The following is a 12,776-nucleotide window of genomic DNA, read 5'->3' on the forward strand; positions in this document are numbered from 1 at the left end:
CTCAGACCTTTTGTCAGCTTTTACATTTCTGCAGCCTTTTCAGACTCAGGAATTCTGTTTGGTTTCTTTCCTCTTTTTATTCTCTTCTATCTCAAAGTGTTTCTGGACGTAGGCTTTGTATGTTTTTAAGCTTTGCTAAATAAAACCAGGTAGATCATTTTGATCTGTTGAAAGGTTGATGATTCTCTGGACCTGATCCTTTCATCCCCTCATCCAAGGCTTCCTTCACAACATTTCAGTAAGGCCCCTTGTTTTCTAACAAGTCTCTAAAATGTCAGGAATGCTAATCTCTGTTCCTCAAGAGAGGGAGCAGCTGTAGAGGTGTTAGGACAGGAACCTGAGGCAGAGGAGAAGCCTAGTGCGAGGGGGAAGCCCTCTTCTGTCCTCTGCTTCTCTGTCAGATAATCATATTCTCTTATTTGACAAATATGCAACATTCACTGCCACTAAATGTCGCACTAGAGCAGCAGCATCTCAGACCAGAACAGATGGACGCTACGGCTCCGAGGTCTGGGATCAGATCTACGAGTGTCTGAAGAGATGCATGAATTTAAAAAACACACAAGGAAGTGATAGAACGAAGTGCAGGATGAGTTGGAGGACATCTCCTATGCTACAAGAAGCTACAGAATAAGAGAAGGCGCAGACATCTAGTTTTCTTTCAGACCACCTGAATTACAATATGCTGTGGGATGCCGGTCTGGGCCAAAAATGCCAAGGCAAAACACCCAAGTCCAAGTTAAAGCAGTTTTTGTTTGTAATTTGGTTCTAGATCTAGAACAAAAAGCATCTTCTGGGACAGTCCAGTCAGTAAGTAGCTTCTCATTAGTTTTAGTTTTTGTAAGAAAGAGCTGCAACAGTATAACAGATAAAAAACAGGCAGCAGTGTTGTGTGGTCTCACACAATAACGGTATTGTTGTTGTGTTGCATTGTTAAGCTCAGTGTTATTGTACTAGTTCCAGCAGAGTAAGAATATGGCCCCAGTGGAAATGAATTGCTCTCCACTCACTCATGCAAAAATGTTGCTTGCTTTTTCTCAGAAAAATCAGCTCCTCCGCTCCTCTAGTCTCAGTGAGACCTTAAGTGAGTCTTGTGAAATAAAGAGTTCAATCCTGAGTTCTTTGAAGTGTTTTATTCTTTGACCTAAATGGTCTGACAAACATACAGAGCACCAGTGTGGGAGTTGGAACCAACTGTCCTGCGATGAAGGCCTATCAAGGACGGTCAGATATGAAAAGCCTCTAAGGAGCTACTTTCCCATGGGAACCTTTGAAGAATTCTTCCATTGAAGAAGATGGATGGTAGAGATGTGGCAGTCGAGGCTAGCTTGCTGGCTAATGCTGTGCGTTATGATGCAGTTGAAGATAGAGTACGTGTGGGAGCTCAGCCGATTTCCCAATACGTGGTTGGAGAGCAGCCTGCGGGAGAGGCAGGCAGCTCGTCTGATGGGGGAGATGGGCGTGCTGCAAGACCAGAGCCCCGGCACCCAGGGTGGGCAGCGGAGGTGGGGGTCCAGGAGGCCGTGAGAGGGCCCAGCAGAGGACTGGCTGGCCAGCCCCAGACTCTCGCCAAGGAGCTCACGGTGAGTGTTGAGCTGGTTGGGGGGAAACCAGTCACTGCTCTTGAACTATTGAGAGGGATTAGGCTGGGCTGCGGGGGGATTCTGGCCTGTAGGTCAACAGGCCGGAATACATTTGAGGTGACTATGTCGGCAGCTAAGGGCAAGGCCAAGCTACTAGATGGTTTCCTGTTTGATGATCAGTGCTGGCTAAGCCCCTGGCTAATGACAAGTTGGTGATCTCCTGCCTCAGCCTCCCTGCATAAATTAATGATGGAGAGATACTGGAAAAGCTGAGGGGGTCGGTGTGACCCCAGTCTCAGAGGTCCAGGTACCACAGTAGATGATGGCACCCGGTACTTGAAAGTGAAATTTACCGACCAAGTAGTCTCTCCCCTATTCAGCCCGCTTCCTGACGGCTTTGGGGCCGGAGTTCTTCAGGGTGGTGTACAACAGACACCATTTCTTGAAGGCCAGCCCTGAGTTCTGGTGCTTCCGTTGTCAGTACCAGGGTCATTATGCTCATGACTGCAGCCGTAAGACAGAGAGCAGGCAGGCAGCGGAGCCAACCCCATGGAGCAGTGTGTCTGCCAGGACAGTGCTGGCAGAAGCGTGGAGGAGGTTGCCGTTGCGGAGGAGAAACAGCCTCCCTGGAGTGGCAACACGAGGTGGAGCAGAGAGAGGACGAGGACGGTGTGATGGTGTGGGGCTCCCCCGCACAGAGTGTGTTCCAACACTGCAAGCTCCGGTAAATGTTACATTAAAAGATTAAAAATGTTTTTAATGTGTTAATAACACAACGCCTCTTATTCTGTCTGTCTGCAGGAGACATGGTGGGACGCTGGGGTGGTGTAGCCCTGTGGCCAGGTAAGATTTTCCAGATTTTCACGGGTGTCACTGTGCTGTTCTGGCACGGCGTCGTCTCCGGTGTCAAGTGTGTGTGGCGGGACGAGGCCGAGTGTTGATCCTGGACTTCCTATTCCTATTCAGCACACAGTGAAACATAGGCCTATGATAATGCAGCATAAAAAGGTAAAATAGTAAACCCAGTAAAATATCACACTTCCATCACAGCGGACGCACAGGCAGGCGGGAATGGGGATGATAAGCAGGACGAGACACGGGAGGACTTCATTTGTCCAAACAAACTGATGTAATGCACTGACACCACACAGCAATAGAACAAAGACAAGGATAGCCTTTTATCGTCTCCCTTTGGAGACATTGAAGGAACCACAGCGTCTGGCATCATGCAGCCATCACAACAACCGCAGTTGATACTAACATTTAAGAAATGATAATAGTCACACGACACATCTCAGCATGATAAAATGTCACTTCCATCTACACATACAATCATAGTGGAATCACATTAACACTGGGATTGCTATGTAGTACCCAGCGGTTACACATTGAGCCACAGCAGACGCACACTACTATATTTAGAGATTGCACATTCCCTTCCAGTCAAGTAACAAAATGCACAGTCCCTTTAAAGGCCTGATTGCACATTTCCCACAAGTTAAAAAAGTCAGCGGAGTGTGGTCCTGCTGTTTGGAGTCATTGCAGAGTCGCAAGGCCTCACCGAGTGCTGGGTTTAGGCATTGTCCCCCGAGTGGTTGGAGTTAGTGAAAAGCCACTGGGAAGGCTGTAGGAAGCAGGCAGCAGACCGAGGCAGACGGGAACGGTGATGATAAGCAGGACTAGACATTGGAGGATCAGAATCAGAAAGAGCTTTATTGCCAAGTAGTATTTTACAGGTACGAGGAATTTGCCTTGGTATAAATTGGTGCTTACAGTACACGTGAACATAAAGAGAAATAAAAAGTAAAAAGATGGAAAATGTATATGTATGCAAAAATGACAAGAACGCTATAGCAATGGAAAAAGAGACTGCAAAATTGACGGGGTAATTAGCAAGCATGTGCAAACATTGACAATAAGCATAGTTATATAAGAAGGAGAATACTACAACCATTTGCAGAGAAAGAACAAGGTGGCAGATATTTACATGTGTGCTACTCTGGGTTTGTGTTGTGCAGACGTATTGCAGCGGATAAGGATATTGTGTAGATAAATATATGAATTGACAAGAAATATGTGCAGCAGGCCAGGTTTGACATGAAAATTAAATATTATTTACACGTGCAGAGAGGAGGATGTGAGGATGGACCCAATGATGGCGGTGGTGAATGTGAACAATCGTTGTCTTTGGCAGGTTGAACTTTTTCAGCTGGAGCAGGAAGTACATCTTCTGCTGGGCCTTGTTGGTGAGGGAGGTGATGTTCAGTTCCCAAGACACAGGTGAAGCCTCCCCACTTCACTGTGAATATATAAATGTAATGCATTATTATTTTTATTATTATTATTAGTCCTGGGAGATGCATTGTTGAATAATTGAGTGTAGCTGTCAGACACTGTCCCGCCCGCAGCGTATGTGCCGCATTGCGGACGGAAATGACAGCCAGATTCTAAGTGCGGAAAGTAGGTTGAGTTTTTGGGCAATAACTTTTGACAGGAAGGCGCTGGAGCAAAACGGTTTGCGGTGTTAGACTCAGGGCGGAATTTCATCTGGACTCATGCGTTTCGCTTTGCAGCAGCCCAGGGACGTGACGCACCTTGGCTTCATCAGAATAGAATGGGTAGGTTGGGTGAGCGTTCTGGGTCCATGTTGGGTTTATCATTCTGTTGTGAACAAGACAGAACGGACCCAAACACAACACTCAGTTTCAAACAAGTTTTATTAGGGAAAAGGGGCTGAGAAAGTGGTGATGAGGGAGATGTGGACGCCAGGCACGGAAGATTGAGGAGCAGGTGGAACAGAGGAGGTTGAGACGAGGGAGCCAAGGGGCACCGGGGTGGCACGAGAATACATGGGGACACGACGGTGGACGGAGGTGAGTGAAGCTGGGGAAAGGCAGACAGGATTAATCACAGGGAAACAGATTTGCGGGACTCAAAGTAGCTTGCGTAACGCAGTGGCACCAGGTCAGGAGCAACGACGATCAAACCAAGACTGTGTGGAGAACCGGGGTTGATATACTGGCAGAGATGGAGTTGATTACTGGCAGGTGTGGCAGGAAGAGGAGGCGGGTGACGAGGCGCAGGTGTGGACTGTCAGCTGAGAGAGAGGGAGAGCACACACGGGGGGGGGGGCTGCCACCAGAATCACAGTCTGTAGGCTGTTAATCCTGGAATGTTTAGTTTTTCAGTCCATTATTTCTAATAATCTTTAATATTTAAAAATTTGTTCTGATGTATATACATTTAAATATTCCATTTAGTCATTTGACACCAGAATTATCAAAATTGGCCAGGACAATGAAATTCTATGGTAAAACAAATTACAGCCATCTTTAAAAACAGCATCGACTTTGAAATTTACAAATGACCCAAGAGGTATACTGTATACTCTGTATACTCAATTTTGGTACTTCTTTCCACATTTGAAAGATTTTCATGCTTATCTGCTGAACTATTTAACGGTTACTCCATAACAAGTACAAGTCCTGTCATTGCTATGGTGAAGAATCCTACAGAGGAGCTTTAAAAATGACCATTTTAACATCTGTTCCATTCTCAATCAAGTCAACATTAGTATGACAAACAGCACACTGATGTATGTATGTATGTGTAAATTAAAGGCCGATCAGGGTCACAGTGTGGGTGCTGCTTCAGTCCAGTTCAGCTTTGTAGTGATTGATTCCGGTCTTTGTCTCTGGATTTTAGGCTTAGGAAACCCCCTTGAGATGGGCCATTTTGGAGTAACTCTTGATAGCAAGGACACAGAGCTGTGGGGGTGGCACCGTTGGACTCGGGGGAGGATCTCCATTTGATCTGATGTGCTATCCAGCCCATTGGATCCAAGTAGGATTTTCATAGGAACTGGCTGCTCCCTGGGAGGCCAGGGACAGGAATACTGGATCTTCTGGACTGGACGCAGCAGACAGAGTTGGACTTGAACTTGGAACCTTACAGCTGCAAGGGAGGCAGCGCTTCTACCAGACCGTGGTGCTTGAAGCTTGAAGCCTACACCTTGCGGTTACAAGGCCTGACTGACTATCATCACTCGGGGCACCTTGGTCACATTGGTCCCCGAGTGGCTGGGGTTAGTGAAAAGCCACTGGGAAGGCTGTAGGAAGCAGGCAGGAATGGGGAGCTAGCATCGCTCAGCTGAGCTTGAATAACTTTTGATAGGAAGGTGGTAGAGCCGCAGGGGTGGCACTGTTGGAGGATTTCCAGTTGACTTCTTAGGTGAGGCTGAATATTATGAGCAGTGTGGCAGCCTCTCTTCCAGTCTTTCCAAAAAAACAAACCACACACACTTCTCATTCATAATTTCCCTTTGAAGAGTAATATGTACTATGGAATTTTACCATCAGCTGAATTTAATATGAAAAACAGTGGGAGCTGGATTACAGTTATAATCTGAGCTTCGTGGGGGTTTGTAGTATAACCAACGTTACTGGAAGTGATTAAAATAAACCTAACGAGAGAGACTTTGCTCATTACGTGGTCCAACACTTTCTCTCTCTCACACACACACACAGCAGTCCACTATTTGCCCCAGATGTTTGCGATATTGCAACAAAGTTTAAGTTTCAAAAGCCTGAATAACACCAGCAGAACTTGAAGAGCCAGCACCTCCTTCAAACTTCGCTACACTTTCTGTTTTTCCGGCTTTATTGCCAAAACACGAGCTACCTCTGACATGAATACAGTCATTGGAAGATGAATACGGGTTTTTTGGTTTAAAGAGCAGCGGACCACGATCCACCTGGCCCAAACAACAGGCGCCAGAATAGGAGTCTTTCTGGTCCAGCTTGGACTTAATTCTGCTCCTAAAGAGCCGGTCTGGACAAAATGGGATTTGTGTTGACCAGCAACGGAAACCAGAGACTGTTGTGATCACATCGTTACAGAGACCTGGTACATCAACATCCTGGATCCAGAACTCGGCAGGTTCCGAGCTGTGAGCAAAAGACTGACTGTCTTTATCAGGTGTGGTTAGGTTACAATTGTTTATGATGATTGTTTCCCATTTTTCTATGGTACAGATAATTTGTTGTCAAGACATTCAGGATGCAGTGTTATCATGCTGTAGCAGTCCGTCTGTATTTGCTGCTCGCAACATTCCCCTGGTTCTTGAGTAGAGGATCATTCAGAGCACCTGTTGCACAGGTGTGGGGACTGACTCCTCAGCAGTGATGGAGTACAGCTGGGTGATTCCCTCTGGGCCAAGCTGGGTGTGACAACGTCCATCCTGGAAGGCTTAAGAAGAGGGACATACCTGCCCACCCTTGCGAACCCTCCTCCATGTGGTGCAGATCTCAGTTTCACAGACAAAGTCAGCCTGGAGCTCGGTCCTTTACGACCTCCTGAGACTCTTTAGCTGTGTGTGGATATGTGGATATGGAGTCATTAGTGCCTAAAGCGAGGCAGGCCTGGTGGCACTGGATCAAATAATTCCTGCCCCACAGTAACCTGCTGTCTTCGGGCTCCCCCATTTATTTATTGGTTTGTTTTCATTTAAAACCCCTTTTTTGACCTTTCTGAAAAGGCATTTTTTCAGTTAAGTACTTGTGAGAATTTTTCCCCAAGATGATCTTTTTTTTTCATTCATTATGTAGAAACTAGGCCATGTTGACCACCTGAAGGTCCTGAACAAAATCCCACTCTGTAGGTTAAGTCTCCTCATGGATTTTCTTTACCCAAAAAATAGAGGTGCGTACGGGTGAGTCATTATAAGGGACAATGGCCCCCCTGTGTTTAACACAGGGATGAAACTTAATTTCCTACAACTGAGCTGGCCCCTTGGATTGTCTGTCTGTCAAAGGACAGGAGCAGACTACAACGGACAGTCGGGACTTCTACATTTCCAGAGTCAGGAAACTGGCAGGAAACATCACTGCAGATCCATCTCACCCCGGACACAACCTGTTCCAGCTCCTCCCCTCTGGTAGGCGCTACAGAGCATACATATACATATCAATAATGGTAATAAGGAGGAGGAGCAGCATCATGGCGGCAGGAAAGTTTGGCACGTTGGTGGCATGCTCAGTGTATTGTTTAATGCTTAAAAACACATCCCAAACTGCTCACACTTATAGAAGAGTAGTGGTCGTAAATCTGTAATGAAACATCACTCCTACGAAAAAAGTCTTGGATTTTGAAAGAATGCCTTACTTAACTCGTTCTGTTACCCCCTCCCTGTACATTTCAAAAGAAAACGTCAAGATCGGAATATGTTCAACTAAAGGTGAGGATTTAATTATAACTAACATCCATCCATCCATCCGAGGAGGAATGACTGCTGTCTGTCGGAGACCATCGGTGGAGTCATCAGTGTAAATCCAGGACATGAGAACCCCGATGGCTGGCTCACTACAGACCACAGACTGAGGGAATGACAAAGACAGTGGTGGGCAAGCCATAAATATACGGCGATGGTCCGCATGATGTCACAAAACGATATAGAAATCGTACAAATGGACCAATTGTTCTTTAAAATAGGACTGGACATTCTCCATCAACATCAGATGTCTGCTTGCAAAACAATATAAGGTGGGAGTGATGTGAAAAACTTGGTTTGATAGCCCCATTAAAGATGCTGAGGGGTAGGTGGGGGTGGGGGTGTGTGTCAGGAGGTATCAGAGGTAATTATGATTGGTGACCTTAATACAGATAAAAAAGAAAAAGAAAAAGAATATGCCTGTTTATCTGTTTGTTTGTTTTTTTCAGAGTACAGAAAAACTAGAGATGAATCTTCATAGAGTACAAGAATTTTCTGGGGAAGGACCCTGAGACCCTACTCTTCATTTGTGTCCCCTCCACCACTGAAACTAAATAAATGCTCTTGCATTTCGAGAGATCTACCCCATAAGGGGGAAAAAAACAGTCTCTGGGTTGACACACAGTTTATGGAGGACGCATAGAGGTGTGGCCTCCAAATTTAGGCTATGATGAGGTTGACAAGTATACTGACCACACTTATTCCTTATTGACCTTGATTACTGACTTACTGTTACTACTGAAAATTGTGAGTTTGGCTGCTGAACGTTTAAAACAATTGTGGGTAGAGGATTGATGACCTGTGTGGGCGGCTGTGGCTCAGGGGTTGGCCGTTAGTCGGAAGGTCGGCGGTTCAATCCCTGGCTCCCCCTGGTTGCGTGTCGAAGTGTCCTTGGGCAAGATACTGAACCCCGAATTGCCCCTGATGAATGTGTGAGTTTCCGTTTGAGCACTTAGGCTCAGTGAATGACTGGTGAATGCAGATTTAGTGTAAAAGCGCTTTGAGTGGTCGAAGATTAGAAAGGCGCTATACAAATACAGAGCATTTAAGTGCTGCAGTGGACTTTTTAGGATTGGGCATGGGGGTAAAAATCTCGCCTAGGGCTCCAACAATGTCAGGGCCGGGCCTGACCAACAGACTCTCAACATTGAAGATCTGTTAGGGGGGCGGTGGGTCACTTAGGAGAGGCGTGTAGCCTACAGGAATCTGAATCCGCTTTATTATACAAGGACTGTGACCACAGTACTACAGCTCTCTGTGTACTTGGAGTAGACACAGTAAAACAAGGACAACAAGCTAAAGTAAAGCTGCAGCCTAGTGTGACTGGAGACAGAGACCAGGACAGAAGGACTGCTTTAAGGCCCGGCTTTATTTCAGAAAGAAGCTGCATAGATGAGCTGCAGTGCTAGAGAAACATCATTTATGATCAATAACAATCAAATCAAGTACAGTTTCATCTTTTACAGTGTAGCTCAGCATAAACACTGGAAGCAGGAGCAGAGAGGCGGGACATGAAAAAAGGCTGACGTGGTGCTACGGCAAACTTTCCAAATGTTGAACTCAGGTTCTGATTATTGACAAGTTAGCTTTTTTTCTTGCACGAGGATTTAATGAACGAGAACAACGAACCGTAACGAAACTGCTGGAACTGGAATTAATATTACACTAGTGGTACGCTATATAGGATACTGTTATCTGAAATTCTAATGTACCTTTAGCACAAGTCAAACCTTGACGTGACAGAAAACTGTTCCATTAGTGAATCCGTTAATCTCAATAAGCTGTTGAAATGTTGCAAATAGACTATAAACACTGTGACATTAGCCAAATACAGAGAAAGCTACAGATATATTGGTATTATACTAACATTCAACTTTTTATTTAATGTTATTATATTGTACTCGTACACTAATTTATACTAGTTTAGTAGATAGTAGAGCCTCTGCAGTACACATTGCCACCACGGTGTCCGTCTGCCTCCTGCCCCCACTGTCCTCTGTTATGAAAACCAAAATCACCCTAGCTAAATGGAAGACAATGAGAATGATGAAGAAAAGAAAAACTTTCTGTTTTAGTGCCCAACTGGGATTACTGGTTCATGGAAGAAGGTCTGAAGGGTTTAAGGAAGCTTCATATTTCAGTTGGACACCTGCACCTTGATGACAGATGTCTTACTGTCTGACATGGTGGCTCTGATGGTCACATCTTTGCCTTTGTAAGTCAGACTGTCTTTAGCTTTACCTCTGACAAACATTGACCCCGCCCCATAATACATCTCTTTATAAAGGTCATAATCACACTTTGTATCCACATCAAAGACTCCCACTGCGTACATGTTAGAGTAGAAGTTGTAGTCATAAGGAACGGAGTACATGACGGCCATTTTTCCATCACATTTCTCTGTGGATTTGTTCTGCAGATCATAGGTGAAGACTCCAACAGCTCCACACGCTGTGTTCGAAGTCTTGATGAACAGAGCGCTGCCAGATTCAGAGGGGCCGAGAGTTGGTGACAACGGCTTCTCATAGATTCCACTGTAAGTGAACACCCTGAGGAGACGGAGGGAAGAGACGTCAAGACTTTAACACTGTGAGAGAGTCAAATGTTTTCTACATATCAGAAACGCATCACTTTAATTTCACATCATCCAGTACAGACAGCAGTCCAGGATGTGTTGCAGCTGATATCAATACTCTCATATAAACTTTTAAAAAAGGTTTCCATGATGTCAGAACACACAAAGAGAAACAAACTCACTGCGGGTTACAGAAGGTGAACTCAGAGCACTTGTTGTCAATCTCAAATGTGCACTGACGGTTTGCCATGATGTGTTGAACCTGCAGAGGGAGACAGACTGTTCAGACTTCATATGTGTGTGAGTAAAGTGAAACGCCTGTACTGACTCTAACAGCGTCTCTGTTCTGTCAGACGCACCCTGAAGGCAACACAGGAGCTTTGTGAGGACGGACGGGATGTCTCTGATCTTTCTGTCCTTCTGCGTGGACAGATGCTGACTGAACCAGCTGCAGTTAATGTTACTTAATGAGTCCAGGACTGCTTGTAGTGACATTTTTGTTTCCCTCAGAGAAAGTAATAATCGATTAGACTGATTAAAAATGATATTTATTTAAATAATAATAAAAGGTGAAATATTTACAAAGGGATCAAATAACAGAATACTAGGACAGGACACTTGTGTTCCAGATTAAAAATGACTGAAGATATTAAATATTCTTCAAAAGGTTTTCTCTTTTGAGGAATATCAATTAAAGAATTTAGTCTTCTTTAAAGGGCATTTTCACCCGTCAGTGGATGATTGGAGAGCTCCCCCCGTCTCTCGCTCGAAGAGGGAACTAACTGCCTCTCCCTACATTTGATTTTTTATAACCCTGAACATGCCACGTCTTAAAATGGCAGACAAACTGTGCAGTAACTAGACTCTTTGTTAGGTAAAAAACACAGCTTTACCCATTGTCCCTTATGATATAATGTTTTTGGCAACTCTCAGAGCTCTTTCCTGTTATTCTAAACTCTGAATTCCTGCCCTGGAACATTCTGGAAAGAGGGTCCACTTACTGCCCGTGCACACTTATGAAATTTCCTTCTATTATGGCTAGTCTCCTGTCCTCAGATACTAAACTGATTTTAAACTATATGTGAACATTTATGTGTCCAGATTCTATGAAGTTCAGCTGGCAATATTCCACATACTGAAATAAAGTAATTACAGATATTTAAAAGCACAAGTGCACAGTTGACCATGCTATCCTCCTGAGTAGCTCTTATCTATAGGACAGGGCGCAGAAGTCTACCGATGGTTCTATGACTATCTTAAAAATAGAGCTAAGGCCATTTTTGTGGACTGCATGATGTAGGAGTCCTTAGAGTTACAAAAAGGGGTACCACAGGGATCAATAGTGGGTGCACTTTTGTTTTCACTTTTATATAAATAATATATGCAACAGGTACTGTAAATTCCACTTTTATGCTGATGACACAGTGATGTATTAAGATAAGAAATCTTTGTTTTGGACTCTTTACTCATTTAACTCATGCAACACAACACATGCTCTCATATACATTAGACAGGTACCTATATAGTAAGCATATTAACTTCTTCTTCCAATGGTAGTTTTTAATGGAACAACTCTGTCAGCTGCATTACCTGCTGTAAGGGTACGATGAGATGTTGCACAGCTCTAATAGCCTACATATTGCACAAATGACACATTTCACATAACCTACAATATTCTACTGCTCCTTCAGCAGACCAAACCTTTGAGAAGCTGGGGTCTGGATTCTCTTTTACAGCTCAAACGTGTTCACGTAAACTTGACTGCTAAGAAAACTAATTTTGTGTTTTGCTCTAGGTCCAGACTGCCAGTTAGTGGCACATGGGTTTTTACCACCATGGAATGTAACAAAATTAAACAGATCTCTCCATAGAAATACCTCAGGATATGGTTAGATGGTTTCTTTTTTAAACACGTTACTGAATTGTGAAAAAAGTTAAAAGTCAAGTTAGGCTCCCTTTATAGAAACAGTGTCATCTGCAAACAGAAATTAGTTTTATGTCAGTCTTAGACTTTGGGGATATTATCTACATACAAACCACTGGATGCTAATTACCACAGTGCACTCAAGCTTATCACTGGTGACTGTTACAGAACACATCATTGTATTTTATATAACATGTGGGATGGACCTCTCTCTGTATATCATGACTAATTTCCACTAGGGATATAAACATAAACACAAGATCAAAGATGTTGATACCTTACAGACCCCAACAGTCTCCATGGAGTTGGGTAGGACTGCTTTCATTATCTATTTTCTGTCCAATATTACCTGTTTAATAATTAATGTGCAATATTCTCTGCTGCTATTTATTCACTTGTCCTTTTTGGTTCACCATAATAATTCTT

General features: G+C 44.1%; 1 protein-coding gene and 1 long non-coding RNA gene across 3 annotated transcripts in view; one reads left to right on the top strand and one right to left on the bottom strand.

Moving 5' to 3' along the window:
• Positions 1-12,776, top strand: part of LOC123964266 — a 78,862-nt gene that overhangs the window by 32,915 nt on the left and 33,171 nt on the right. The window lies entirely within an intron of this gene.
• Positions 9,203-12,776, bottom strand: part of LOC123964245 (DELTA-sagatoxin-Srs1a-like) — a 15,851-nt gene continuing 12,277 nt past the window's right edge. For both annotated transcript variants that reach the window (XM_046041331.1, XM_046041333.1), the window contains exons 2-3: positions 10,609-10,688; positions 9,203-10,400 (exon numbers count right to left, since the gene is read on the bottom strand). In XM_046041331.1, coding sequence (XP_045897287.1) covers positions 9,989-10,400; positions 10,609-10,676 — 480 coding nt within the window. In that variant the 5' untranslated portion in view covers positions 10,677-10,688 and the 3' untranslated portion in view covers positions 9,203-9,988. The remainder of the gene's footprint in view (positions 10,401-10,608; positions 10,689-12,776) is intronic.

Source organism: Micropterus dolomieu, linkage group LG02, assembly GCF_021292245.1.
Source record: "Micropterus dolomieu isolate WLL.071019.BEF.003 ecotype Adirondacks linkage group LG02, ASM2129224v1, whole genome shotgun sequence".
Classification (NCBI taxonomy): Eukaryota; Metazoa; Chordata; class Actinopteri; order Centrarchiformes; family Centrarchidae; genus Micropterus; species Micropterus dolomieu.